Consider the following 24,660-nt stretch of genomic DNA (forward strand, 5'->3'; position numbering starts at 1 on the left):
GCCTCCCGAGTGCTGGGATGAAAGGCGTGCGCCACCACCGCCCGGCTAAGATGTGGATTCTTACTCGACTACCAAATAGCCATTCTTCCCTTCTTCACAAATTCACACAACCCCAATACCATCTAGGAATATAGGTACCCAGATAAAAGATTACATTTCCCAGTATCTTTTGATTGTGAGGTCATGTAATTATAGTGTGGTCAGTGAGATACCATAAATATTGACGGAGGCTTTGTGCCCTCTTTGGCTTCTTCTGTATTTTCCAGAAACACTGCTGTGACGGCCAGAGACGTGGTCAGCATTTGAAAACGGAGGGAAAAGAGCACCGAGGGCCACCGTCCTGTGCGTTCCAGATGACGTCACCGGGCCTTGGGATGGTCCACCTCCAGACCAGCTATCTAAGAAGGAAATAGAGTTCTCTCTTGTTTAGTTGACTGATGTGTGGGGCTTGAGTTATAGGTCGTTCTATCCAAACGTAAGTGATGCATGCCATCTTTATAACAGTATGCACGCCATCTTTATAGTAGTAGTCTACCTCCCTAATTGTGCCACACCATCTCCAGCTATTTTCTTGGTGGATTTGGTTACCCCTGAGCCTCTTTATTCTTTCTGTCACCCTTAGGCACACACTTCCCTGGATTACCGGCACCAATAACACCTCCAGGCCCCTGAAGGGATTTACAGTGGATCTTCCCATCCCAGATCAATGGTCAGTTTAGGGCAAAGAGTCAAGACGCATTTGTGTACCGGACCAACTGCTTTGGCACCAGCCACCTTTCTGTTTCCTGCCCCATTGGATCACGAAGACAGCGGGTCGGACCAGTGTGAGCTAGGATTTTCCAGGACTGTAAAGGGTATTGGATAGTTTGAGGACAGAACCTGCTAGAACTGTAGCATGACTAATGGACTACTCGGGCCTGGGAAAGAGGTCGCTGGTGGTTTAGACAGTGGAGGTTTCTACTTCCTGGATGGGGTCCTTGTTGGAGAGTGTGCCCGACATGTTGTCGGACTCCAGCAGCTCCACGATGCTGTAGGGAGAACAGTCTTCCAGCCCCAGCTTGCTGCACAGCCAGCCGCAGAAGCCTTTCTCCATGTCACAGGCAGCTCGCCACCACGCTCCCCAAGACCACGAGAGCTGGACCACAGCGGCGTAGAGCCCCAGGGAGGAGGCCATGGCCATGATGAGCACTGGGTAGAGGAGAATGAGGCAGGGGCAGTAGGAAATCTTATGCCAGAAGGTCCTCTCCTCATTGTACACGAGGAAGATGTTGTACCAGGTGATCGTGCCATAGTAGAACGCCACCACAAAAGAGAGGACGAAGACCACAGGGAGGCAGACCAGTGTCCAGAGGACCACGTGTGGGCCCTGGTCTGCTCCCACCTCACAGGCCCTTCTTCCCTCGGGGGCGGCTTCCCTGGACAGCTCCTTGGGTTTGGTCAGTTCCTGCAGCTCCTTCTCCGTCAACGTAACATGGATATCCACCATCTGGCCCTTTTTCTTCCCTCGGGTGATGGTCCCGGTGAGCGTGACGTAGCGGCTGTCCAAAGGCATGTTCCACACCCCTGCGGGCCACAAAGGAGATGCGAGTTTGGAACTGAGGAGTTCAGATTTCACCCCGGCGCGGCTCTGAGGCCGGGCCTGAGGAGGAGTCACAGACCCAGTGAGTCAGAGGCAGATTGAGAACGGATCTCCCTCCGGGGGCAATCTCTGTTATTACTGCTCCCACAGACAGCGGCGACGCCACACGCGTGGGCCCTGACACAGCTCTGAGCATGGTTAACTCGCTCTGCCTGTTGTCTCTCCATTTTTCGGGACCCCAGCCTGACACAGTCTCTGCAGTCACATCTTTTACCATGATCCTGGTTCTGGCTCACAAGTGCTATGGCGGCGTTATTATTTATGAGTGTTCACCTGTGTGTGCATGTGTGTGTGTATGTGTGTGTGTGTGTGTGTTGTGTGTGTGTATGTGTACACACCGAGGGTAGAGTCCGCCCCCTCCCTTCTCATTCCTAGCCCTTCCTGTGTTTCCCTGAGATGGGGCATTCTCTCATGCCTGTAAACACCCTAACTCTTATATGTAAGCTATAAATAATATAGCTCACTGCACACAAACACACTAAACATATATAATTTAAAAAAAAAATCTGGGGGCTGGAGAGATGGCTCAGAGGTTAAGAGCACCGACTGCCCTTCCAGAGGTCCTGAGTTCAATTCCCAGCAACCACATGGTGGCTCACAACCATCTGTAATGAGATCTGGCGCCCTCTTCTGTATACATAATAAATAAATAAATCTTTAAAAAAATAATAATAATAAAAGATCTGACTGTAAGGTATTTTCTTTTTTTTTTTTTTTGTTTTTTTGCTTTTTGTTGTTGTTTGGGGTTTTTTGTTTGTTTTGTTTTGTTTCGTTTTGGGTTGGGGGGTTGTTGTTTTGTTTTTTGTTGTTTTGGTTTTTTTTGGTTTTTCGAGACAGGGTTTCTCCATGTAGTTTTGGTGCCTTTCCCGGATCTCACTCTGTAGCCCAGACTGGCCTCGAACTCACAGAGATCTGCCTGGCTCTGCCTCCCGAGTTCTGGGATTAAAGGTGTGCACCACCACCACCACCACCACCACCACCACCACCGCCTGGCTTGTTTTTATGTTTTTTTCATACGGGGTTTTGTGGTGGTATTGTGTTCCCCAAAATATTGTGTACTCTAATAAATTTATCTGGGGTCAGAGACAGACAGCCACTAAATACAAAGGCTAGAAAATGGTGGCACTCACACCTTTAATCCTAGCATTCCAGAGATAGAAATCCCTCTGGATCTCTGTGAGTTCAAGGCCACATTGGAAATAGCCAAGCATGGTGACACACACCTTTAATCCCAGGAAGCCAGCCTTTAATCCCAGAGAGTGGTGGTAGAAAGCAGAAAGATATATAAGGCGTGACGACAAGAAACTAGAGATTTTGGCTGGTTAAGCTTCAAGCTTTGAGCAGTAATTCAGCTGAGACCCATTCCGGATGAGGACTCAGAGACCTCCAGTCTGAGGAGACAAGACCAGCTGAGGATCCGGCGAGGTGAGATAGCTGTGGCTTGTTCTGTCTCTCTGATCTACCAGCATGGACCCCAATAACTCACCTCAGGTTTGATTTTATTAATAAGAACCTTTAAGATTCCTGCTACAGTGTTTCTCTGTGTAGCATTGGGTGTCCTGGATCTCGCTCTGTAAACCAGGCTGGCCTCGAACTCACAGACATCCACCTGGCTCTGCCTCCCAGTGCTGGGACTAAAGGCATGAGCCACCACTGCCCAACTGAGTATCTTCTTAATTAATGATTGATGGGGGAAGGCCCAGCCCATTGTGTGTGGTTCCATCCCAAGGCTGGTGGGCCTGGGATCTACAAGAAAGCAGGCTGAACAAGCAGTGAGAAGCAATCCAATAAGCAGCACCCCTCCATGGCCTCTGCATGAGCTCCTGTCTCCAGGTTTCTACCCTGTTTGAGTTCCTGTCCTGATTTCCTTTGGTGATGAGTAGTGCTGTGGAAGTGGAACCCAAATACATCCTTTCCTCCCCAACTTGCTTTTTGTTCATGATGTTTTGTTGATGATGAAACCCTAACTAAGACATAGTTTCTTGATTTATTGGTGGTGGTGGTTTACTTTTTGTTTTATGAGACATAGTCTCACTGTATAGCCCAGGATGGCGTCCAGTTCATCACCCTTATACCTCAATCCCAGATGCTGGGATTATATAGGTATAAGCCACCACCCCTGGCTGCATAATTTCATAATTATTATGAAAGGTAACAACTGTTGCTCTTTATCTCATATATGTCAAGTAATTAGTCTATAAATCAGCTTCTTCTCTTACAGTAGCAGTTGAGAAAGGGTGGAGATCCCATCTCACCTAGAATACAGTGTTGCAGGCTCTAACTGTTGTCAGTTTAATTAATGAAGACTGGAACAGCTCAGGAAACCCACCACCCAAAAGAAAAAGGCCAGTGGGCAGGTGCCCGTCTCCTAGAGGGCAGACCCTGATTTGGTTTTCTGTTGTAGAATATTATTTTAAAGTGTGTTGCTTTTGTTTATGTTGCGATTGTTTTTAACTCTGTGAAGCTGTGTTACTGTGCCTGTCTAAAACATCTGATGGTCTAATAAAGAACTGAACGGCCAATAGCAAGGCAGGAGAAAGGATAGGTGGGGCTGGCAGGCAGAAAGAACTAATAGATGGAGAAATCTGGGGGAGGAGAGAGCTAGGGAAAAGAGGAAGTAGCCAGAGAAGGAGGAGGACTCCAGGAATCAGCCACCCAGCTACATAGCAAGCCATGGAGTAAGAAAGAAAGGTATACAGAAGTAAGAGAAAGGAAAAGCCCAGAGGCAAAAGGTAGATGGGATAAGTTAAGGAAAGCTGGCAAGAAACAAGCCAAGCGAAGGCTGGGCATTCATAATTAAGAATAAGCCTCCATGTGTGATTTATTTGGGAGCTGGGTGGTGGGCCCCCCAAAGAGATAGAGAGTAAAAACAACCAACAGTTTTCTTCCTATGACTTTGAACGAGGGAGTCCAGAGAGACTCACCATCATCTACAGGATAGTCCAGGAAATCCTCCCCCTCCTCCTCTTTGGGCCGATCTCCACCTTCTGATTCTTCAGGCTCCTCATCCATCTTCTCATTATCTGACCGGTAGATGATGATGGATTCTGGGCGAGACTCTTTCCTCTTCTTCTTCCTGCGGCCCAGTGTGGACTCCCCATCCAGGGCCAGGGCAGCAGCCACTGCCCTCCTCAGTGAGCCATGGTGGGGGCTTGGGAGCTGGCCCTGGCTTTCCGCCGGTACTGACTCTTCCATCCCAGTCCTGAGAACTAGCCGAGCTTACGTTAGATGGTTTGACTCGCTTGAGCAAACTCACGCTCCATGCATCACACGGCTTCTACCTGGAAAGGGCTATGCGGACACGCCCCCAAGGATGCGTGCGGCCTGAAAAACAGACAGGCAAAGCGTTAGCTGGAGTCAAAGACAGCAGACTGGAGAGAAGCTGGGAAATCGGCAGAGGAGGAGGAGTCCATGGAAATCCTCTTTCAGTAACAGATGAGGGATAAAATTTTAGTATTACTTTTGTCATTCGTAAATATATGGTATTACAAAAAAAAACCTCATACGTCCCGTTAAAGGGTACAGCGTATAAGAAAATTATTGAGGAAGTCCACAGGCAGGAGTTAAAACCAATCTTACTCTCTAGCCCGGCGGTGGTCCCCATGCCTTTAATCCCAGCACTTGGGAGGCAGAGCCAGGCGGATCTCTGTGAGCTCGAGGCCAGCCTGGTCTACAGAGTGAGATCCAGGACAGGTACCAAAAACTACACAGAGAAACCCTGTCTTGAAAAACTAAAAAAAAAAAAAAAAAAAAAATCTTACTCTCATCATAGATGGAGAATGGCATGGCTGGGATCAGTACTTTGTGCTTCTGACTGCCAAGAATGCATCCCAACGGTACCCAATTGGAAGAAGAGCAGTGAAACCTCACTAACAGCATCTACCTTGCTGTGTGGAAAGCCCGCCGGCTAGTCCAACACGCCCTCAGAAAGTTGCAGGAACCTGGAAGAGTCACTTTCAACAGACCGTCTTCTCTTGTTCTGCAGGTAATCCAGAAAGAATAAAAAAGAATGAGCATCTTACAGAGAAAATGCGGGCGTACCACTTATGTTTGCAATATCACCTTGGGCTAATATTGATTTTCTAGGCCAGCGGGTCTCAACCTTTCTAATACTGTGACCCTTTAAATCCAGTTCCTCAGGCTGTGGCGACCCCCCACCATAAAATTATTTTTGTTGTTACTTCAAAACTGTAACTTTGCTGCTGTTGTGAATTATAATGTAAATATCTGATATGCAGGATATCTGATATTCGACCCCCGTGAAAGGGTTGTTTGACCCCCCCAAAGGGGTCACTATACACATGTTGAGAATTTCTGTTCTAGGAGAAGATTAGAGGCTTTATCTGGAGCTTAAAAGGCTAAGCCAAGGCATGCCAAGAAAATCAAGACAGAGGAACTCTGGCTTTGAAACTCAGCTGCCCTCTCTGGAGGTTGCAACCCATTTGTAAGTTTGAGCCATTCCAAGGGCTACTGTGACTGTTGCTGATACAGAGTGACATTAGCAATATCCAGCCTGACATACTTAGGTAACCAGCTGCTGACAGTCTTCCAAAGAGAAAAAGAAAAGAAAACTGTTATTATAGTAAGTGTTGAACACTTACAATGGAGGACCTTTTTATTATAGAAGATGGCAAACTTACATAGAAATAAATACTTTAATGTATCTTCCTGGCACCCACCACCCAATCTCAACAATAATAAAACTATTCTAGGGCAATCTTGTTTTTTCATAGTATTTAACAGCAAATCCTAAACACCTCATTTCATTTCTACTTCAATATGTAAAATAAAGTAAACAAGCTCACAGTAGGGCAATAAGATGGCTCAAAGGGGAAAAGGTAGCATTGTGCCTGAAAATCTGAGTTGGATCCCCAGAATGCACCATGGATGGAAGGAGAGAACCAATACCCCTAAAACCGTCCTCTGCCATAAACAACACCCCTTTCCAAACACACACACACATGAATTTTTAAACTTCATAATAGCAATACTCCATGTAATTTTAAAAGCCATTCTTGAACATCATTATTAATTAAATTAACATTAAATAGGAACCTGTTCAAATCTCCCTGTTCTTACAAATGGGCCCTACATCTTTTTGCCTATAACAGTGCCACCCAGTGGAACTTTCTGGCCATTGCATCTGAAAAGAGGCCAGGCGAATAAGGAAGAGCCTTTGCCTTTTTAAAAAAAAGAAGCCTTTTTTTGTTTTGTTTTGTTTTTCAAGACAGGGTTTCTCTGTGTAGCCCTGGCTGTCCTGGAACGAGCTCTGTAGACCAGGCTGGCCTGGAACTCACAGAGCTCCACCTGCCTCTGCCCATTCCACCCCACCCCACCCCAGCCCCAGGGCTGGGATTAAAGGCTTGCGCCACCACAACGGCCCCCATACACATTTTTTTTTTTTTTTCTGGTTTTTCGAGACAGAGTTTCTCTGTGTAGCTTTGCGCCTTTCCTGGAGCTCACTTGGTAGCCCAGGCTGGCCTCGAACTCACAGAGATCCGCCTGCCTCTGCCTCCCGAGTGCTGGGATTAAAGGCGTGCGCCACCAACGCCCGGCAACCCCATACACATTTTTAACTAGGAAACTTAGAATCCTTAGCCTTAGGGAGAACCATATCTTCCCAGCCTCTCCGTGTAGTCCCTGGGCCATTTTGGTGAGGAGCTCCGACTTAGCTCGCTGATTCCTGAGAGCCCTCCAGTACTGCCATGTTGGGCTCTTTGCTCTGTTTGCTCTGGGAAGTCCGGCTGCTCTGAATCTTCCTGTGAATTCACTGGGTTAGTCTCCTAAAGGCCTTGACCCGACAAGTGAATTCACAGCCCGACAACCTGGGAGATCAGCTAGATTTAAGCATTCTCAGCGTTTCTCGGCGTTTCCTCTGTGTACCTTCATTCATAATGGAAAACTCCACCCAGGTTCCTTAACTTTTTTGCAGAAGGAGCAATATCAGTGCGATTTTTTTAAATTTTAAATTATTTTCATACCATATATCCTGATTGCATTCTTTTCTGTTGTTATCTTGGTTTAATGATTTTTTTCTTTCTTTTTCTTTTTCTTTTTTCCTTTTATTTTATTTTACAATACCATTCAGTTCTACATATCAGCCACGGGTTCCCCTGTTCTCCCCCCCCCCCTCCCCTTACCCCCAGCCCACCCCCCATTCCCACCTCCTCCAGGGCAGAGCCTTCCCCGAGGACTGCAATCAACCTGGTAGTCTCAGTCCAGGCAGGTCCAGTCCCCTCCTCCCAGACTGAGCCAAGCGTCCCTGCATAAGCTCCAGGTTTCAAACAGCCAACTCATGCAATGAGCACAGGACTCGATCCCACTGCCTAGCTGCCTCCCAAACAGATAAAGCCGATCAACTGTCTCACCTATTCAGAGGGCCTGATCCAGCTGGGGGCCCCTCAGCCTTTGGGATTTTTTTAAAGAGCGCAAATTTATTTATTATGTATGTGCAAGTAATACACCATAAACCCAGTGCCTTCTGTGATGAGAACCTGTGGGTTCATGATGTTTAGTGAGGCCTCTAAGGCATGATCAGGTGATAAAGGGGTTAGAATAGCTTTCTCTAGGCCTCACCTTTAAGAATGCTATCTAGTAGCCCAGGCTGGGGTCATCCTTAGGGATTCCTGGCAATTGTGGAGAGGGTGCCTGAATTGAACTGGCTTGCCCCAGAGATCAGACCAGTGAATATCCTGTCATCACAGAACTTTTCTCCAGACTGATAGAAGCAGATGCAAAGATCCACAGCCAATCACTAGATAGAGCTCCAGGAATCCAATCAAAGAGAGAGAAGAGGGATTCTATGAGCAAGTGCATCAGGATCATGATGGGGAAACATGCAGGGACCACCAAACCAAACTAGAGGGAACTCATGAAAGTCGGATCAATGGCTGTGGAGCATACATGGGACTGGACTAGGCCCTCTACACCGTGAGACAGTTGTGTGGCTTGATCTGCTTGGGAGGCCCCCTGGTGGTCGGATCAGAATCCATCTCTGGTGCATGAGAGGGCTTTGTGGAGCCCACTACCTATGATGGGACACCTAGTGCAGCCTTGAGGCAGAAGGGAGGACTTGGACTTGCCTCTACTGGATGTGCCTACCCATGGGAGGCCTTGCCTTCTTGTGGGTGGGAGTGGGGGATGGGCTGGGAGGGAAGGCTGGAGGGGGGGAGGAGGGAAGAGGGGGATCTTTGGTGTGTAAAATGAATGAAAAAATTTTCTTCATAAAAAATGTTTAAAAAAAAAAGAATGCTATCTATAAGCACCTAATTAATTTCAGGAGTTGATTAAATAAGGGTTTAATATATAAAGACAAGACTCAACAATCTGCTTATCCATTGGGGAATCACCAAAGAAAATCAACTAGAGGATAGAGTCAAAGGGCAAAGGGCAAAGGACAATTATCTACCGCTTGGAAGGTCAAAATTGTCATCCCATGGAAAATAAATGCACCCAAATTTGGAAATACAGAAATGAAAACAAAAACAAAAACCAGCTGTGCGTGTGTGTGTGTGTGTGTGTGTGTGTGTGTGTGTGTGTGTGTGTTAGTTAGTATTTGAAGACATATGATACAGAGTCCTTCCTGTCACATGGTAATATAAAGATGCATCATCTAGACATGGGTTTTGCTTCAGACTGAATGACTTTCTAAGATTTGTTTCTGTCTGCTCACCCAGATCCACACTCTCCACCTCAGCTGTGCCCACTGGGCCAGTCCACGAGACACTGAGACCATTCAAAACAAGCAAAGGGAGGTGAGACTAAACAATTAAGGGTAAATCAAAAAATAAATGAGGGTGTTCACCTGGCATCAGAGCCAAGGAGATGCTCAGACACAACAAGAAGGAAGTGAGGGATTGGAGAATTAGGAACAAAAATAGCAACAGAAAACTGGAAACCCAGAGTGACTGGGAGCATACAGCCTTGGGAGCCCTGGGAAGGCAGGGTTGTGCATAGACTCCAACAATTCTCAATAAACAACAATAATACAATAATAAATAATTTGAAATAATAGATAATTTGTAATAAATAATAAATAATTTGTAATAAATAATAAAATAATTTGAAAATGGGAAGTTTTTGGTAAATAGTTTAGAGACTTCCATATCAGTAGAGGCTGTCACTGTAGTTTATAAGCTATTTTTCATACTATGCTTATTAATAGTAATATATAACAAGAGGGCTTGGGCGGTGGTGGCCCATGTCTTTAATCTCAGCACTTGGGAAGCAGAGCCAGTCAGATCTCTGCGAGTTCAAGGCCAGCCTGGTCTACAGAGCGAGATCCAGGAAAGGTACAAAGCTACACATAAAAACTCTGTCTCAAAAAACAAAACAAATGTGTGTGTGTGTGTGTGTGTGTGTGTGTGTGTATAACAAGAGGGCCTTTTGTCTCCTCTACCAAATTTAAAATTGATTGTTAAAAGTGCATGGGGTGGCATCTAGGAGGTGTTAAGGCGCAGAATGGGGCTTAAGTATAATCAAAATAAATTGTATATATAAATTTTTTTTTTAAATTTTAAAATAAATACTATATTAAAAATCAAGCCGGGCGGTGGTGGCGCACACCTTTAATCCCAGCACTCGGGAGGCAGAGGCAGGTGGATCTCTGTGAGTTCGAGGCCAGCCTGGTCTCCAAAGCGAGTTCCAGGAAAGGCGCAAAGCTACACAGAGAAACCCTGTCTCGGAAAAAAAAAAAAATCAAACATAAACCAGGCAATAGTGGTACACACCTTTAATCCCAGCACTCGGGAGATGGAAGTAGGCGGATCTGCGAGTTTGAGGCCAGCATAGTCTACAAAGTGAGTTCCAGGACAGCCAAGGATACAACCTGTCTCAAAAAACAAGAAACAAACAAAATAAGACAAACAAACAAACAAAAAAATAAGTAATTCCACCAAACATGGATACCAGACAAAGCAATGTAATGTGTAACACAAACCGAGCATGAACATGTCACAGACATAGATACGGCCCGAGGGAAGCAGCCTGGCTCACAGAAGCAGCCTGGTGTTTTCCCCAACTACGGCCTGAGATATACTCTGGGAGGCTTTCTCATAGACATTAGGACAAACCTCAGATTCACACCCACTGTCTGACAGCCAGTCAGAGCAAGACCTCTCCAGAGTTGACAGGTTTAAAAAAAAAAATGGCGTCAGCCCTTGCTGACAGTCTGTTGCTGAGACACTTGCCACTGGCCTTGGGTGCATTCCACTTCTGCAGAGGGACAGACAGACAGAGCTTAATCAATCACAGGTGGACACCTGGTGTTGTCAGCTCTTAAGTCAGTCTGCTCACTGCTGTACTAAAAGCCCGGGGGGAGACAGACATTAGTGGACGTTAGTCAGATTACTCAAGGCCAACCTTCAGGAAAATAGAAGAGACTCTGTTTCACCTTCCTCCTCCACTTGGTTAAGACTTTTATGAGGTATGAAGGGGTTACAGTGTGACCATGGGTGGGAAATCCCCACGGTGGATGGAGTCTTTCTCCAGGGCCCTGTGCCCTTCATTCTTTAAGAGTCTAATTGAAACTAGCTGGGCATAGTGGCGAATGCCTTTAGTTCCAGCCCTTGGGAAGCAGAGTCAAGCGGATCTCTGTGAGTTCAAGGCCAGCCTGGTCTACAGAGTGAGGTCCAGGACAGCCAGGACTACATAGTGAGATCCTGTCTTGAAAAATACAAAACCACAACAAAGAATCTAGTTGAACTTGGTTCCACTTCCTGGACAGCATCTACATTTTCTTTCCAGGCAAACACTTCTCTGCCATTCAGTTTGTGTGAGTTGAGGAGAGGAGAGGCATTACAGAGTTCTCCCCAGTACCAAATAAATTGTCTTTACAAGTAACAACAATAACAACAACAACAGTGTATGCCAGGGGCTGGGGAGATGTCTGGGTGGATGAGTCCAGAGGACCTGAGTTCAAACCCCTAACACCCATATGAAAGCCAGGCATGGCCATGTGCCTTTAGCCCCAGTATTGGAGTGTGGGGGGTTCCATAACACCTGCCATGTCTTCTATACTTTCAGTACTTAGTTATGAAGCACTTCATGTCAAGGATTGTAAGTGGCGTCATGAGCTCTCATTCATCCCCACAGGCAGACTATAAACTTGTAAAGGTCAGGAATTGCCTTAAACTTCTTCGCCACTGGTGGGTTGGACACGTACCAGAAAGCCAGTATGCACCTGTTGATTTCTTAGGACAGAGGAGAAAAGAAATACCTACTCTGAATGATGTAAACGGTTGTTAAAAGAGGAGGGTCTACACACCCTGGGCCTTGGGTTGGCCCACCCCAGCATCTACCCCATCTATGACCTGCTAGAATGTGTGAAGGGACTGCTCCTGCGGAATGATAACCACCGGATCTCTATGACTCGGGGCAGCAGCCAGATATCCAAGAGGAGTTTTGGTGAGGGTCCAGTGATGATGGTGTGCCAGAGGTCTTGAACCAGAGCAATGACTCATTGCAATGAACATTTTGCGGGTGGAGCTGATTGGACAAAAGAGTGTACGGCATGACACACTGCAGCTCCCCATGCCACTAGGATGAATGAAGAGACGTTAGAAAGAAGAAGGAGCAAGGTGGGGTTTTTCTGTTGTTTTGTTTTTAATTAATTTGGGGGGGGGCATGCTGCAGAGGTAAAGAATGGATATGGAGGGACTGGGAGATGAGCGGGATTGGAATGTATGGTGTGAAACTCACAAAGAATCAATGAAGAATTATGCTTTAAAAAAAAGGGGGAATGTCTAATTCTCTTCCCTATTTTTGTGCACATAACACGCTGTAGTGTTCGTTGTGAGACACAAGTTCTGAATCTCTCTCCCACCTGTTGGATTCTATAAGAGGGTAAAACAAGTCTGCCATATTCCCAAAACTTTAATTAACAGGAGCAAGAGAAGAAGCTCCTTTCTGGAAATCAGGCCCATCCTCCATCTCTACTCCCAGTTCAAAGTCTGTTAACCAGTGTGGTAATACAGAAGATTAACCTCACACTGGACTCTTGGTCATCCAGGGGATCAACAGATGTTGAAAAATACATTTATACTATGGAACTCATGCTTAGAAAAATTTGTTTTAGAAGCCAGATGTGTCAACTATGTTCATAGCAGCATTATTCATAATAGCCAGAACCTGGAAACAACCTAGAAGCCTGTCAACCAAAGAATGGATAAAGAAAACATGGTACTTTTACACAATGGAGTATTACGCAGCTGTAAAAAAATGATATCAAGAAATTTGCAGGCAAATGGATGGAACTAGAAAATATCATCCTGAGTGAGGCAATGCAGACTTAGAAAGACAAACACGTTTTGTACTCACCCATAGGCAGATACTAGATATAAAGCAAAGGATAACCAGACTACAACCCACAATTCCAGAGAAGCTAGGTAACAAGGAGGACCCTAAGAGGGACGCATGGATTGCCTTGGGAAGGGGAAATAGATGAGATCTCCTGAATAAACTAGGGGTCGGGAGAGGGGCGGTAGAGGGAAAGAGATGGGGGATGAGAACATAAGGGAACCGGATGCTCGGGCTGGGGGAGGGACGGAGTGGGAGAACAATGAAAGAGATATCTTGATAGAGGAAGACATCATGGGGATAGGGAGAAACATGGTGCTAGGGAAGTTCCCAGGAATTCACAAGGATGACCCCAGCTAAGACTTCTAGCAACAGTGGAGAGGGTGTTTGAACTGGCCTTCCCCTGTAATCAGATTGGTGAATACCCTAACTGTCACCATAAAACCTTTATCCAGTAACTGATGAAAACAGATGCAGGATCCATAGCCAAGCACCAGGCCAAGCTCTGGGGGTCCAATCAAAGATTGGGAAGAGGGATTATATGAGCAAGGGGGGGTCAAGATCATGATACAGACATCTACAGAGATACCAGAACAAAGCTCGTGGGAACTCACAAACTCTAGACCGACATTGTGGAGCCTGCATGGGACTGGACTGGGCCCTCTACATGTGGGAGACAGTTGTGTAGCTTGGTCTGTTTGAGGAGCCCCTGCCAGTGAGATCAGGATCTGTCCCTAGAGCATGATCTGACTTTCTGGAGCCCATTCCCTATGGTGGGAGACCTTACACAGCCTTGATGCAGGGAGGAGGGGCTTGGTCCTGTCTCAGCTGAATGTACCAGACTTTGTTGACTCCCCATGACTCACCCACTTACCCTTTTGGAGAAGTGAGTGGGGGATGGATGGGGTGGGGAGGCAGAGAGGGTTGGAGTTGAAGGAGGGACAGGAGGGGGAACTGTGGTTGGTATGTAAATGAAAAGTATTTTAAATGAATAAAAAAAAAATTTTAAAAAGCCAGGTATAGTGGCACGCCTTTAATCCCAGCACTAGGGAGGCAGAGGCAGGTGGATCTCTGAGTTTGAGGCCAGCCTGGTCTACAGAATGAGTTCCAGGATAGACAGGGCTACACAGAGAAACCCTGTCTGTGGGAGGCCAGCTCCCACCTTTTTAAAAGGTTCCTATGAGGAGGAAAGAGAAATAAGAAATTTTTTTAGATAGAAAGGTATCGGAAAGGAGACAGACAGAAACACAGGATAGCTTTGGGAGGACCTGGATCAAAATCCACCAGCCCCTTCTGTCTCTTCAAAAGTGTTTTTTATAACAATGCCAAGGGGCGGAACAAAAGACACCCCCTTGCTAGATCAAAGCACACCACACAGTCAAGTGTAGACCCTTCCAAACACTCTAGTGTAGCCACTCTAGGGGTCTAATCATCCCCTCCTGCAGCCCTGCTGGGTAAAACCAAGCTCAGATTCTCAGAACCTGAGTAAGTTCACCTCCATCACACCCACTGTCACTTCCATCACACCCACTCTCCACCTCCATCACACCCACTCTCCACCTCCATCACACCCACTGTCCACCTCCATCACACCCACTGTCACCTCCATCACACCCACTGTCACCTCCATCACACCCACTCTCCACCTCCATCACACCCACTGTCACCTCCATCACACCCACTCTCCACCTCCATCACACCCACTCTCCACCTCCATCACACCCACTGTCACCTCCATCACACCCACTGTCACCTCCATCACACCCACTCTCCACCTCCATCACACCCACTGTCACCTCCATCACACCCACTGTCACCTCCATCACACCCACTCTCCACCTCCATCACACCCACTGTCACCTCCATCACACCCACTCTCCACCTCCATCACACCCACTCTCCACCTCCATCACACCCACTGTCATCTCCATCACACCCACTGTCACCTCCATCACACCCACTGTCACCTCCATCACACCCACTGTCACCTCCATCACACCCACTGTCACCTCCATCACACCCACTCTCCACCTCCATCACACCCACTGTCACCTCCATCACACCCACTCTCCACCTCCATCACACCCACTCTCCACCTCCATCACACCCACTCTCCACCTCCATCACACCCACTGTCACCTCCATCACACCCACTGTCATCTCCATCACACCCACTGTCACCTCCATCACACCCACTGTCACCTCCATCACACCCACTGTCACCTCCATCACACCCACTGTCACCTCCATCACACCCACTCTCCACCTCCATCACACCCACTGTCACCTCCATCACACCCACTCTCCACCTCCATCACACCCACTCTCCACCTCCATCACACCCACTGTCACCTCCATCACACCCACTCTCCACCTCCATCACACCCACTCTCCACCTCCATCACACCCACTGTCACCTCCATCACACCCACTCTCCACCTCCATCACACCCACTCCCCACCTCCATCACATCCACCGTCCACCTTCATCATCACACCCACTGTCACCTCCATCACACCCACCGTCCACCTCCATCATCACACCCACTGTCACCTCCATCACACCCACCGTCCACCTTCATCATCACACCCACTGTCACCTCCATCACACCAACTGTCACCTCCATCACACCCACTGTCACCTCCATCACACCCACTGTCACCTCCATCACACCCACTGTCACCTCCATCACACCCACTGTCACCTCCATCACTCCTGCCCCGTCTACAACCACGCTGACTGCCTGTATCCTCAAGAGCACCAAACGCTTTCCTTCCTGCCATATTTAAACGCTGTCTACCTTCACTGACGTGCTGCTCCACTCTCCCCCACCACAGGATCGTCTACCTTCCCTCTCATGATTCTTTGTCCCCCAAATCATGTTCGTATGTAAAACCGATCAACACTTGTGATTATTTGTCCTTTTACGTGTCTGCTGTCTGTCCCTTATACAAGACTATAAACTCTGCGAGGTGTTGCACACAGCAGGTCAACAAGCAGAGTTTTAAGAAGAAGTTTAATGGTAGCAGTTAATCACTAGCCTAATTTTGTCAAAGACTGAGACTAAAGAGAAAGATAAGAAAGATATTAATATGTTCCCTGTGTGCTAGCTACTCCACAATTGCTAGGTTTTCCTCCTACATTTATTTTCTGCTTTTTAAAGATGTGCTTTGATTATTTTTAATTGTGTGTTTCAGGGAGGAGTAATGTGCACACGAGTGCACGTACCTTCGAAGGCTAGAGGTGTCAGATCCCCTGGGAGCTGGAGTTACAGGCGGTGGTAAGCCGGTCCTATTTTCTCCTTTCCAATAATGCAGGTTTCAGGTGGTTACATGGTTTCTCTAAGCTGGAAAGGTGGTTCTGTGGTTAACAGCACATACTGCTCTTGCAGAGGTCCTGAGTTTGGTTCCCACTACTCACAGTGGATCACTCACAACTGCCTATAACTCCAGTTCCAGGGATCTGAAGCCCCTGGCCTCCTCCAGCACTGCCACTCATGAGTATATGCCCACGCAGAGATGCATGGACATACACATAATTAAAAATAAATAATTTTTGTGTGTTTGGTTTTTGGTTTTTCAAGACAGGGTTTCTCCGTATAGCAGCTCTGGCTGTCCTGGAACTTGCTTTGTAGATCAGGCTGGCCTTGAACCCACAGAGGTCTGCCTGCTTCTTCCTCTTGAGTTTTGGGATTAAAAGTGTGGGACACCCACTGCATGGCTAAAATAAATATTTTTTAAAAGATAACATTTCCCAGCATCCCTTGCAGCTAGGTGTGATCAAATGATTAGTGTCTGAACAAGCAAATGTGAGAGTATGAAACTTTACTGTTTATCCCTCTACTTCTTGGTTTCACTTTTTTAGGGGTTGGAACATGGTCCTCCTACAGTCCATGCAGTCCCAAAGCAGCCTCACGGTAACAGCAGAAGAATGAGATAGAAGAGTTTAAGCCCTGGGACTATAGATTCTTTTCCTTTAGACTGAAATTACGTGTGTATGTGGAGGGGGTGGTCTTGTATTAATCCCTGATTTTTGGTTTTCTAAATAGAGGCAGATAGAAATTTGACCTGGTGGACTAGGATCATCCAAGGCTATTTTACACCTCAATCCCTCTGCTGTGTCACCGTCACTACACAAAGTTTAAGGAGCATTTTAGAGTCAGAACACACAATGGCAGCATCCCTCATAACGGGCAACACACAATGGCAGCATCCCTCATATCGGGCAATTTAAGTAGTTTTGATTCTCCTGGATGCCCAGAAATTCTGAAACTCAACTGTCCAGTACAAAGGACATCACAGTGATGCTGCCTCAAGTTCCATCAGAAAGCCACTGGAGGTCTGAAGACATGGCTCAGCCTTTCCACAAGACCTGCATTCAACTCCCAGCACCCATATGGCAGCTCACAACTGTCTGTAACTCCAGTTCCAGGGCGTCTGCAACTCTCCCCTGGCTTCCGCAGGCTCCAGGCACACATGTTGTGCACAGACATACATGCCAGCGGAACAGCCATATGCGTTAAATAACAAAATATCTTTTTAAAGAAACCCATTGGGGAGCTCAATACAGCCCAGTATGTGATAGGACTCGATGCTTGTAGTAAGAGGGCCAACAATGTTCTAAAAGGAAGTTTTATTAAATAGAAATTAACAGTAGTTATCCATCACTAAAAATCCTTTAAGTCCAAACTCATAGAATGAGTAAGCCTACAGCATCTTCAAAGGGCTAAGTCATGAACAAGAAGCTGGATTTTCATTCCTTGCTGGTCAAATCCCACCTGACCAATCACTTGGTCACTATGCTATTTCCATGCCAAACCTATAGAACCGCTTCTGGTATCGACATGGACATTTTGACATCCAGTGTGATTTCCCTGCGGTCTGTTCACCTCTCTGCTCCCCGGTGGCCGCTGGAGCACAGCTAACCCAGTACGCTCTTCTCCTACTGCTTCAGATAATTCAGCTTACACTACAGATGTAGCGGGTGCAGAACCCAGGAAACCTAGATGTCTTTGCTTTCGAGTTCACTACAGGGTAGCAAGTGACTAGTGTGTGGGGTTGAGATTGGGTTGGGATGAGCTAATAAAAGGCGAAGACGCCAAACCTTAGACAGTACAGCCGGACATGTAAGTGGTAGGGGGTGATGAGAAAAGACAAGCGCTTGGGTCTCATTGAAACTAGGAAGTTACTGTGCCTCTCTCACCCTCCAAGTCCACTCACTGCCCAGCTCTCGTAGAGGAAGGCTGTGGCCCATTTGGCACGACTTTTATAAAATTTCACGGGAAAGTTTCTGATTTAAATGTGAGCGATTGGCCCAATTTTAAAAAAGCTCCCATGTGGTCAACCAACCAAAACAGATCATAAACGGGCTGCATGCCACTGTAGGCTGACAGGAAGTGTCTAATCTGCTGTGGTTAAGAATCTTAGGATTAGACCTCTTTCTTGCCTCTTTTCCATGTGGTGGCTGTGGCTACAAATGCAGAGGACCGTCTTTCCAAAGTCAGTCCCCCGCTACACAGTGAAGCGTCCCTTGCCTCTCACTTTTCTGTCCTCCCTGCTCTTCCCTGATCTGTGTCTTTATCATCCAAGGACCGCACATCACCTGTCTGGACTGGCTGGAATCCTCCGATTACACCTGACCACCGCGAGGGATGCCGCCACCACGGAAGTAAAGCATTTATGATTTTACCACCGAACCTTATCAGCCTTTCTCAGAGAGTCTCATCTAAGGTGGAAAGGAATTGAGCTCAGCCCAGTTTTACAGGGGACCGGAACTGTGGTAGAGCCTCCTCCAAAATCATCCCCCTGCTTCCCACTGGCCGCTGTGACCTGGCAGTTAGCACAGTCAGGCTGCAGCTTATTTCTGGTCCTCTTGTAACTGGGGTACACCTTGAGTATACCCTACAACTTCACTTGCTTTTATTTGTAATGTTTTACTACATTTATTGTGTGTGGGGGCCACACTTGTGGACCACAGCACATGTGTCCGGGGCAGAGGACAACTTTCGGGGATTGGGTCTCTCCGTCCGCCATGTGGGTCCCAGGGATCAAATGTCGGTCCTCGGGCTTGTCAGAAGGCACCCTTGCCCACGGATCCACCTTGCCTGGTCCTTTACATGCAGTTCCTTTTGAGAATTACTGGTGGAGGGCAGGGCTAAAGATGTAGCTTAGCATTTAAGAGCACCTGCTGATCTTGCAAAGGACCCAAGTTCAGCTCCCAGCACCCACACATCGGCTTGCAACTATCCTTACAACTCCAGTCCCAGGGGACCCAGTGTCCTCTTTTGGCTTCCAAGGGCATCAGGAGTAAACGCAGTGAACATACATACATGTAGGCAAAGCACTCATAAAATAAAAATAAATCTCTTTTGAAAAAAAAAAATGACTAACTTCGGAGGCCATGCAGCTGAGTACTAGCCATCCTACTTGGATGTAAATGATACCTCTGCCTGAAGCAACCTAATGTTGGGAGCGTCGCCTCCCCCCCCCCCACCGCCAAAAATCCCTTCTGCATCTTAATATTAAATGGGAGGTTTGATTTTCCTGGGGAAAGGAACTAAAAAAAGACATGGAATGTAAATTTTACTAATCAGAAACTTTTAAGAAGAGTTTCTAAAGTGTCTTGGATGGGCATGGTGGTGCATGCCTTTAATCCCAGCATTCAGGGGATAGCATTTATAGGCTCTGTGAGTTCGAGGCCAGGCTGGTCTACATAGGGAGTTCTTGGACAGTTACGGCTACCTAGTGAGACCCTGCCTCAGGAAACAAAAACAAAAACAGTTAAGCAACAGAATAGAGAGCTAGCTCCGTCAGTGAAATGATGGCCACATAAGCCTGAGGATCTGAGTTTAAGCCCCAGGAGGCCAGGGGTAGTAGCACATATGCTGTTATAATCCCATCACTGGGGAGATAGAGATAGGCAGATTTGGGGATTCCTGGCTCGACGACCTCGTCTACTTGATAAGCCCCAGGCCAGTGAGAGACCTTGTCTCAAAAAAAACAAGGTTGATGGCTCCTGAAGAATGACATTCTACATTGTCTTCCTGCCACCACACACATGCACATATTCACATACACACAACACAGACTTGATTTTTATGTGTGTGTATATATGTGTGTATGAGTATGCACATGTGCATGCATGTAGGCTCCCACAGAAGCCAAAAGAGGGCATCAGATCCCTTGCGACTGGAGTTCCAGTGGCTATGAGCTTCCCAGGATGGGTTCTGGGAACCGAACTGGGGTCCTGTTGGAGATGAAGAAGTACTCTTAACTCCAGAGCCATCTCTCCAGGCCCTAAAGTTAAATGTTTAACTTGTAGAAAGCGAACGAGTTCACCAGAAGCATGGATGAAAGCCAATGTTAACTCAGGATTATGACAGCAGAAGAGGAAAGAAAATCCAGTCTCAGCTCAGCACGGTGTCTCGCTGCCCATTGCCAGCCTGTTCCTTCTTCGCTTTCCTATAAAGGCCTGGGAGCCTCTAGGTATCCTCTAATGAAGCTTAAAGGGTGGCAGCTCCCTGCCATCTCCTTGGTTTGCTCATTTTTCCAAATGAATGTTTTCCTTCCCCAGCAACCTGTCCCATTCATTGGATTTTGGGATGGAAAACTAAAGAATCAGTAGCCCAGGCTGGTGATGTGGGCCCTGTACCCTCAGCTACTCTGGAGGCTAAGGCAGGAGGATTGCAAGTTCAATGCTTGCCTGAGTTACAGAGTGAGGTCAAGGGCACCCTGGGCAACTAAGTAAAGCCCTTTCTGGAGATGAAAATTTAAGAGGGCTGGAAATATTGCTCAGTGGGAGAGTGCTCGCTGCTTACACATAAGGCCATTTTGCCCCGTATACATAAGGCTGTAGGTTCAATCCCTTGTAAGGAGAAAACAAATAACACCAAGGCTGATTCAGCACCATCTTAATACAAAGAAAACAGCTCCTGGTAGCAGAGGCAGTTGTTTATGAAGACCTTGTACCCTCCTTACTGTAATAACTGAAGATTGAAGGGGAGTCAAGGTCACGGCAAGGGAACCTACAGAGACAGTTGACCTGAACTCCAGGGAGCTCGCCGGCTCTGGACCGCCAGCTAGGGACTGACCTAGGCCCTCTGTGTGACAGTTGTGTACCTTGGTCTGTTTGTGGGGCTCCTAGCAGTGGGACCAGGACCAGATCAGCTCTTGAGCTGGCTTTAAGGACCCAGTCCCCCAAGCTGGGTTGCCTTGCCCAACCTTGATGCAGAGGAAGGAGCCTGGTCCTGCCTCCACTTGATGTGCCAAGCTGTGGTGATTCCCATGGGAGGTCTGCCCCTTTCTGGATGGAGATGAGTGGATGGGGGTGGGGGAAGGGCTTGGTGAGGTGGGGGAAGGGAACGGGAGGAGAGGAGGAAGGGGAAACTGTGGTCAGTATGTAAAATAAACAAAAAATTTAATTAAAAAAAAGAAGGAATGAAGAGAGTGACTTTTATGTGGCTATTGTAGTGAGTACTTCTCCCACCCCACCCCAATCTGACCCCTCCATTCCTACATAAGGCTGAACAAGGACAGGGAAACCCAACCATCCTATTGACTGCGCTCCATTCCCCATGCCTAGAGCAGTGCCTGGCACACAAGTGCTCAGTAAGCACTGACTGAAGACTCCTATGTGAGCGGTCTTAGAGGGCTCTTGCTTTGAGGCCCAGGGCAGTTAGAGGCCTTCCTGGTTGGTATTCCTGCAGCGCATCGAGAGTCTGTGAATCTGCACGTTGAGACCCGCCCCCCACAAGCACCCGCCCCCCTGAGCCAGCAGCTGCTTCGCAGGGGGGGGGGAGAAAATGATGTTAACCGGGAAGATGGGGTGGGGGAGGGGTGGGGAGCTGAGTGAGCAGCAAAAGCATCTCATCTTCTAAAGGAAGGTACCGCTAATGGGGTGTGACAGCACGGAGGCTGTGTGGATGGATCCTGGGGACAGCCCAGCCAGGACAAGGGGGGGGGGGGCAGTGATGCAGAGCGCAGGGGAGCAGGGCCGGATTCGACCAAAGGTGTCACCAAAGCAGCATGGTGGTGGTCTCCGGAGGGGGATGGCTCGCGAAGGGGCCAGAATTAAACATCTGAAAACAAAGGGCGTCCAAGTGAAATTGCCGGGTGTGCCGACTTTCAGGGGCAAGCAGATTTTGAAAGCCTAGAGGCAGAGGCAGAGACAAAGAGAACGTACCTCCTTATTCTAAACAAAGGAGCCCTGGGAGAGATCCCACACTTCTGAATCGCAGGCTTTATGGGGATTGAGGGAGAAAACTTTGCTTGGCCTGCAGTGGCCTTGCAGATGACAGGTGGCACCTTGTCATCCCCATTGGACACAACTGCCTCATATCCCCCAGTCACCTTCTCACCTGACCCCTGTCTCAGTCTGCTCAGTGGCCACACTCACTATTTCTCTTCTCTGTTAAAAAGCATATTGGGAAGGGGGAGGGGTTAGTTCCATGGAGGAAGGCTTGTGCAAGCTCCATGGTTGGATCTTCAACGTGGCCGAAGAACAAACAACATATATCACTTTGTCACTGGGATTGGAGAACTGGAAAGTATATTTTTCTGAAACAATTCTTCAACATGTCTACTTAAACTTATTTTTAGGGGACTGTGGAGATGGCTCAGCAACTGAAGGTACTAATTTCTGTGCAATCGTGAAGATCTGAGTCAGATCCCCAGAACCTTGGCTTGTAAGCCGAGGGTGAGGGGGTGCTGGACAGAGACAGGAGGTCTGCTGTGGCTCCCATCAACTAAAAGGGGGCGAGCTCCTGGTTCAGTGAGAGATCCTGTCTCAAGGGAAGGTTGAGAATGATGTAGAAGGGCATTCAACATCCTCCTGTGGCTTCCACAGGAACACACACACACACACACACACACACACACACACACACACACACGAATATACCACACACACAAATTTTATTTTTTAAAAGCGGTTCTAGTTTTTTTTAATGTGTTCCTAAGCACAGCTGACATAAGGATGATGGAGCTCTTGATCAACTACCCAGACAAAGATAGCCAGAGAGCTTTAGTACTTCCTTCATGTCTGTTGGTTAGGATCTATCAGCAGCTAAGTCAGAGAAGGAAGTGCTCCTAAAAACAGGCCAGAGAAGGGCAGGGAGGTGGAGGAACAAGGAGGAGATGAGGTTCTCCCAGAACTGCAGTCTTGCTGTTGGAGAGAAGCGATGCCCAATTCTACTCTTAATTCTTTTTGTGAGTTTTAAGTAGTGGCTCCAGCCTCCACCTCCCAAAACACACACAAATGGCATTTGTTGGCTTACTACCTAGAAAGGGAGAACAGGACACCCCAGCAAACTTGGAAATGCCATTGTGCCTGGCGTAAGACCCAGGACCTAACATAGTCCCTACGCCTGCCAAGTTCACAAGGCAAAACTAGGAAGCAGAGAGTGGGCACGGCTAAGAGACTAAAGGTGTTTGCTGCTAAGGTTAATTAATGACCTGCGTTCAGTTCCTGGGACTCATACGCAAGGAGAGAACTGACTCCTACAGTTTGTCTTCGGACAGCCACACTCATTACACACACACACACACACACACACACACACACACACACACACACTAAATAAACGCAATTTTAACTTTTTAAGGAACAAACAGAAGGGCCAGGCGTGGTGGCTCACTCCTTTAATCCCAGCACTCGAGAGGCAGAGGCAGGTGGGTCTCTGAGTTCCAGGCCAACCTAGTCTACAGAGTTCCAAGACAGCCAGGGCTATGTAGAGAGACCTTGTCTCAAAAAAGAAGAAGAAGAAGAGGAGGAGGAGGAGGAGGAGGAGGAGGAGGAGGAGGAGGAGGAGGAGGAGGAGGAGGAAGAAAAGAAAGAAAGAAAGAAAGAAAGAAAGAAAGAAAGAAAAACAACAATAATAAATTAGTTAATTAAAAACAAATAGAATGTGAGTAATAAATGGGTCCCTGGAGCAACTCAGAGCAGAGAAGTTTCTTGCTGAAGGAATGAGCTAGAAGGCAGGCTCTCAAACATAAATCTAGAGATGAATCTTGCAAGAGCCACGAACCACGAACCACGCAGCGACTCATCATTTTTGTCTCTGTGTAGCCCAGACGAAACAGATCAGATCTCAAACCTAGGGAAGGGTGCTTCTTCCTTTCATTTCTGGGTGGGGCACAGTGAAGGGGGTGAGAGCGGGCCTAAATTTATTATTATTTTAATCATTCGTTATTTAGGCTCTGCGGACAGCTGCCAACTGTATGCCCTCTCCGGGCCCACACCCTCCCTTACACTCCCTCCCGGATGAAGAAGAGATCTGGGACCTGGATGTCTTGTCTGTCTTCCCTTCAGCTCACCTAAGCCTTTCCCACGTCCTAGCCGCCCGCACACAGCAGCTGGAGCCCAGACAGCCGGACGTCTGCTGCAGAAGGGCACAGCGAGGGACCAGACCCGCAGCCTTTCTCCGCACAGATGCCCTGGAGATTTAATTTTAATTAACGGTGGGAGCTACGGCCCCAGGATTGGATTCTCAGAACAGAGAATATCCTTCCCATTTCTTTCCTTTCTCGTTCTCTCTCTTCATCCCCCTCTCCTTTTCCCGCATGTCATCGAAATTCAAAAATAAATACGAAAAAAAAAAAATCGAACGAGGAGTCTCACCCACACGTGCACTGGGACCCAGGAGGGAGGCTGAGGATGCAGAGGGCTGCAGGCGGCCGCCAGGAGCGGTCCAGCTCTGGGAGGATGCCTAGTGCGTCGCGAAGGCGGGG

The 24,660-nt window shown here is 47.6% G+C and overlaps 1 protein-coding gene across 2 annotated transcripts; it reads right to left on the reverse strand.

Moving 5' to 3' along the window:
- Nucleotides 1-212: 212 nt before the first annotated feature.
- On the reverse strand, nt 213-24,654 carry Tmem169 (transmembrane protein 169). 2 transcript variants are annotated; one of them, XM_042260161.2, is made up of 4 exons: nt 24,551-24,654; nt 5,523-5,618; nt 4,564-4,963; nt 213-1,563 (listed from the first exon to the last, which is right to left on the reverse strand). In XM_042260161.2, exons 3-4 carry the CDS (start codon nt 4,832-4,834, stop codon nt 941-943), a joined length of 894 nt encoding a protein of 297 aa, XP_042116095.1. In that variant the 5' UTR covers nt 4,835-4,963; nt 5,523-5,618; nt 24,551-24,654; the 3' UTR covers nt 213-940. The 2 variants fall into 2 exon arrangements, with proteins under 2 accessions (XP_042116095.1, XP_042116096.1); XM_042260162.2 differs by lacking the exon at nt 24,551-24,654 and adding an exon at nt 8,216-8,376.
- Nucleotides 24,655-24,660: the final 6 nt, after the last annotated feature.

The sequence above is a fragment of the Peromyscus maniculatus genome, chromosome 13, assembly GCF_049852395.1.
Source record: "Peromyscus maniculatus bairdii isolate BWxNUB_F1_BW_parent chromosome 13, HU_Pman_BW_mat_3.1, whole genome shotgun sequence".
Taxonomy (NCBI): domain Eukaryota; kingdom Metazoa; phylum Chordata; class Mammalia; order Rodentia; family Cricetidae; genus Peromyscus; species Peromyscus maniculatus.

What these genes read in the sequence shown, in the direction of transcription:
- Tmem169 (XM_042260161.2), bottom strand. Translation starts at nt 4,834, where the DNA reads ATGGAAGAGTCAGTACCGGCGGAAAGCCAGGGCCAGCTCCCAAGCCCC. An exon ending in GGACTATCCTGTAGATGATG is followed by an intron (nt 1,564 to 4,563) that starts GTGAGTCTCTCT and finishes TGTGGCCCGCAG; the next exon opens with GGGTGTGGAACATGCCTTTG.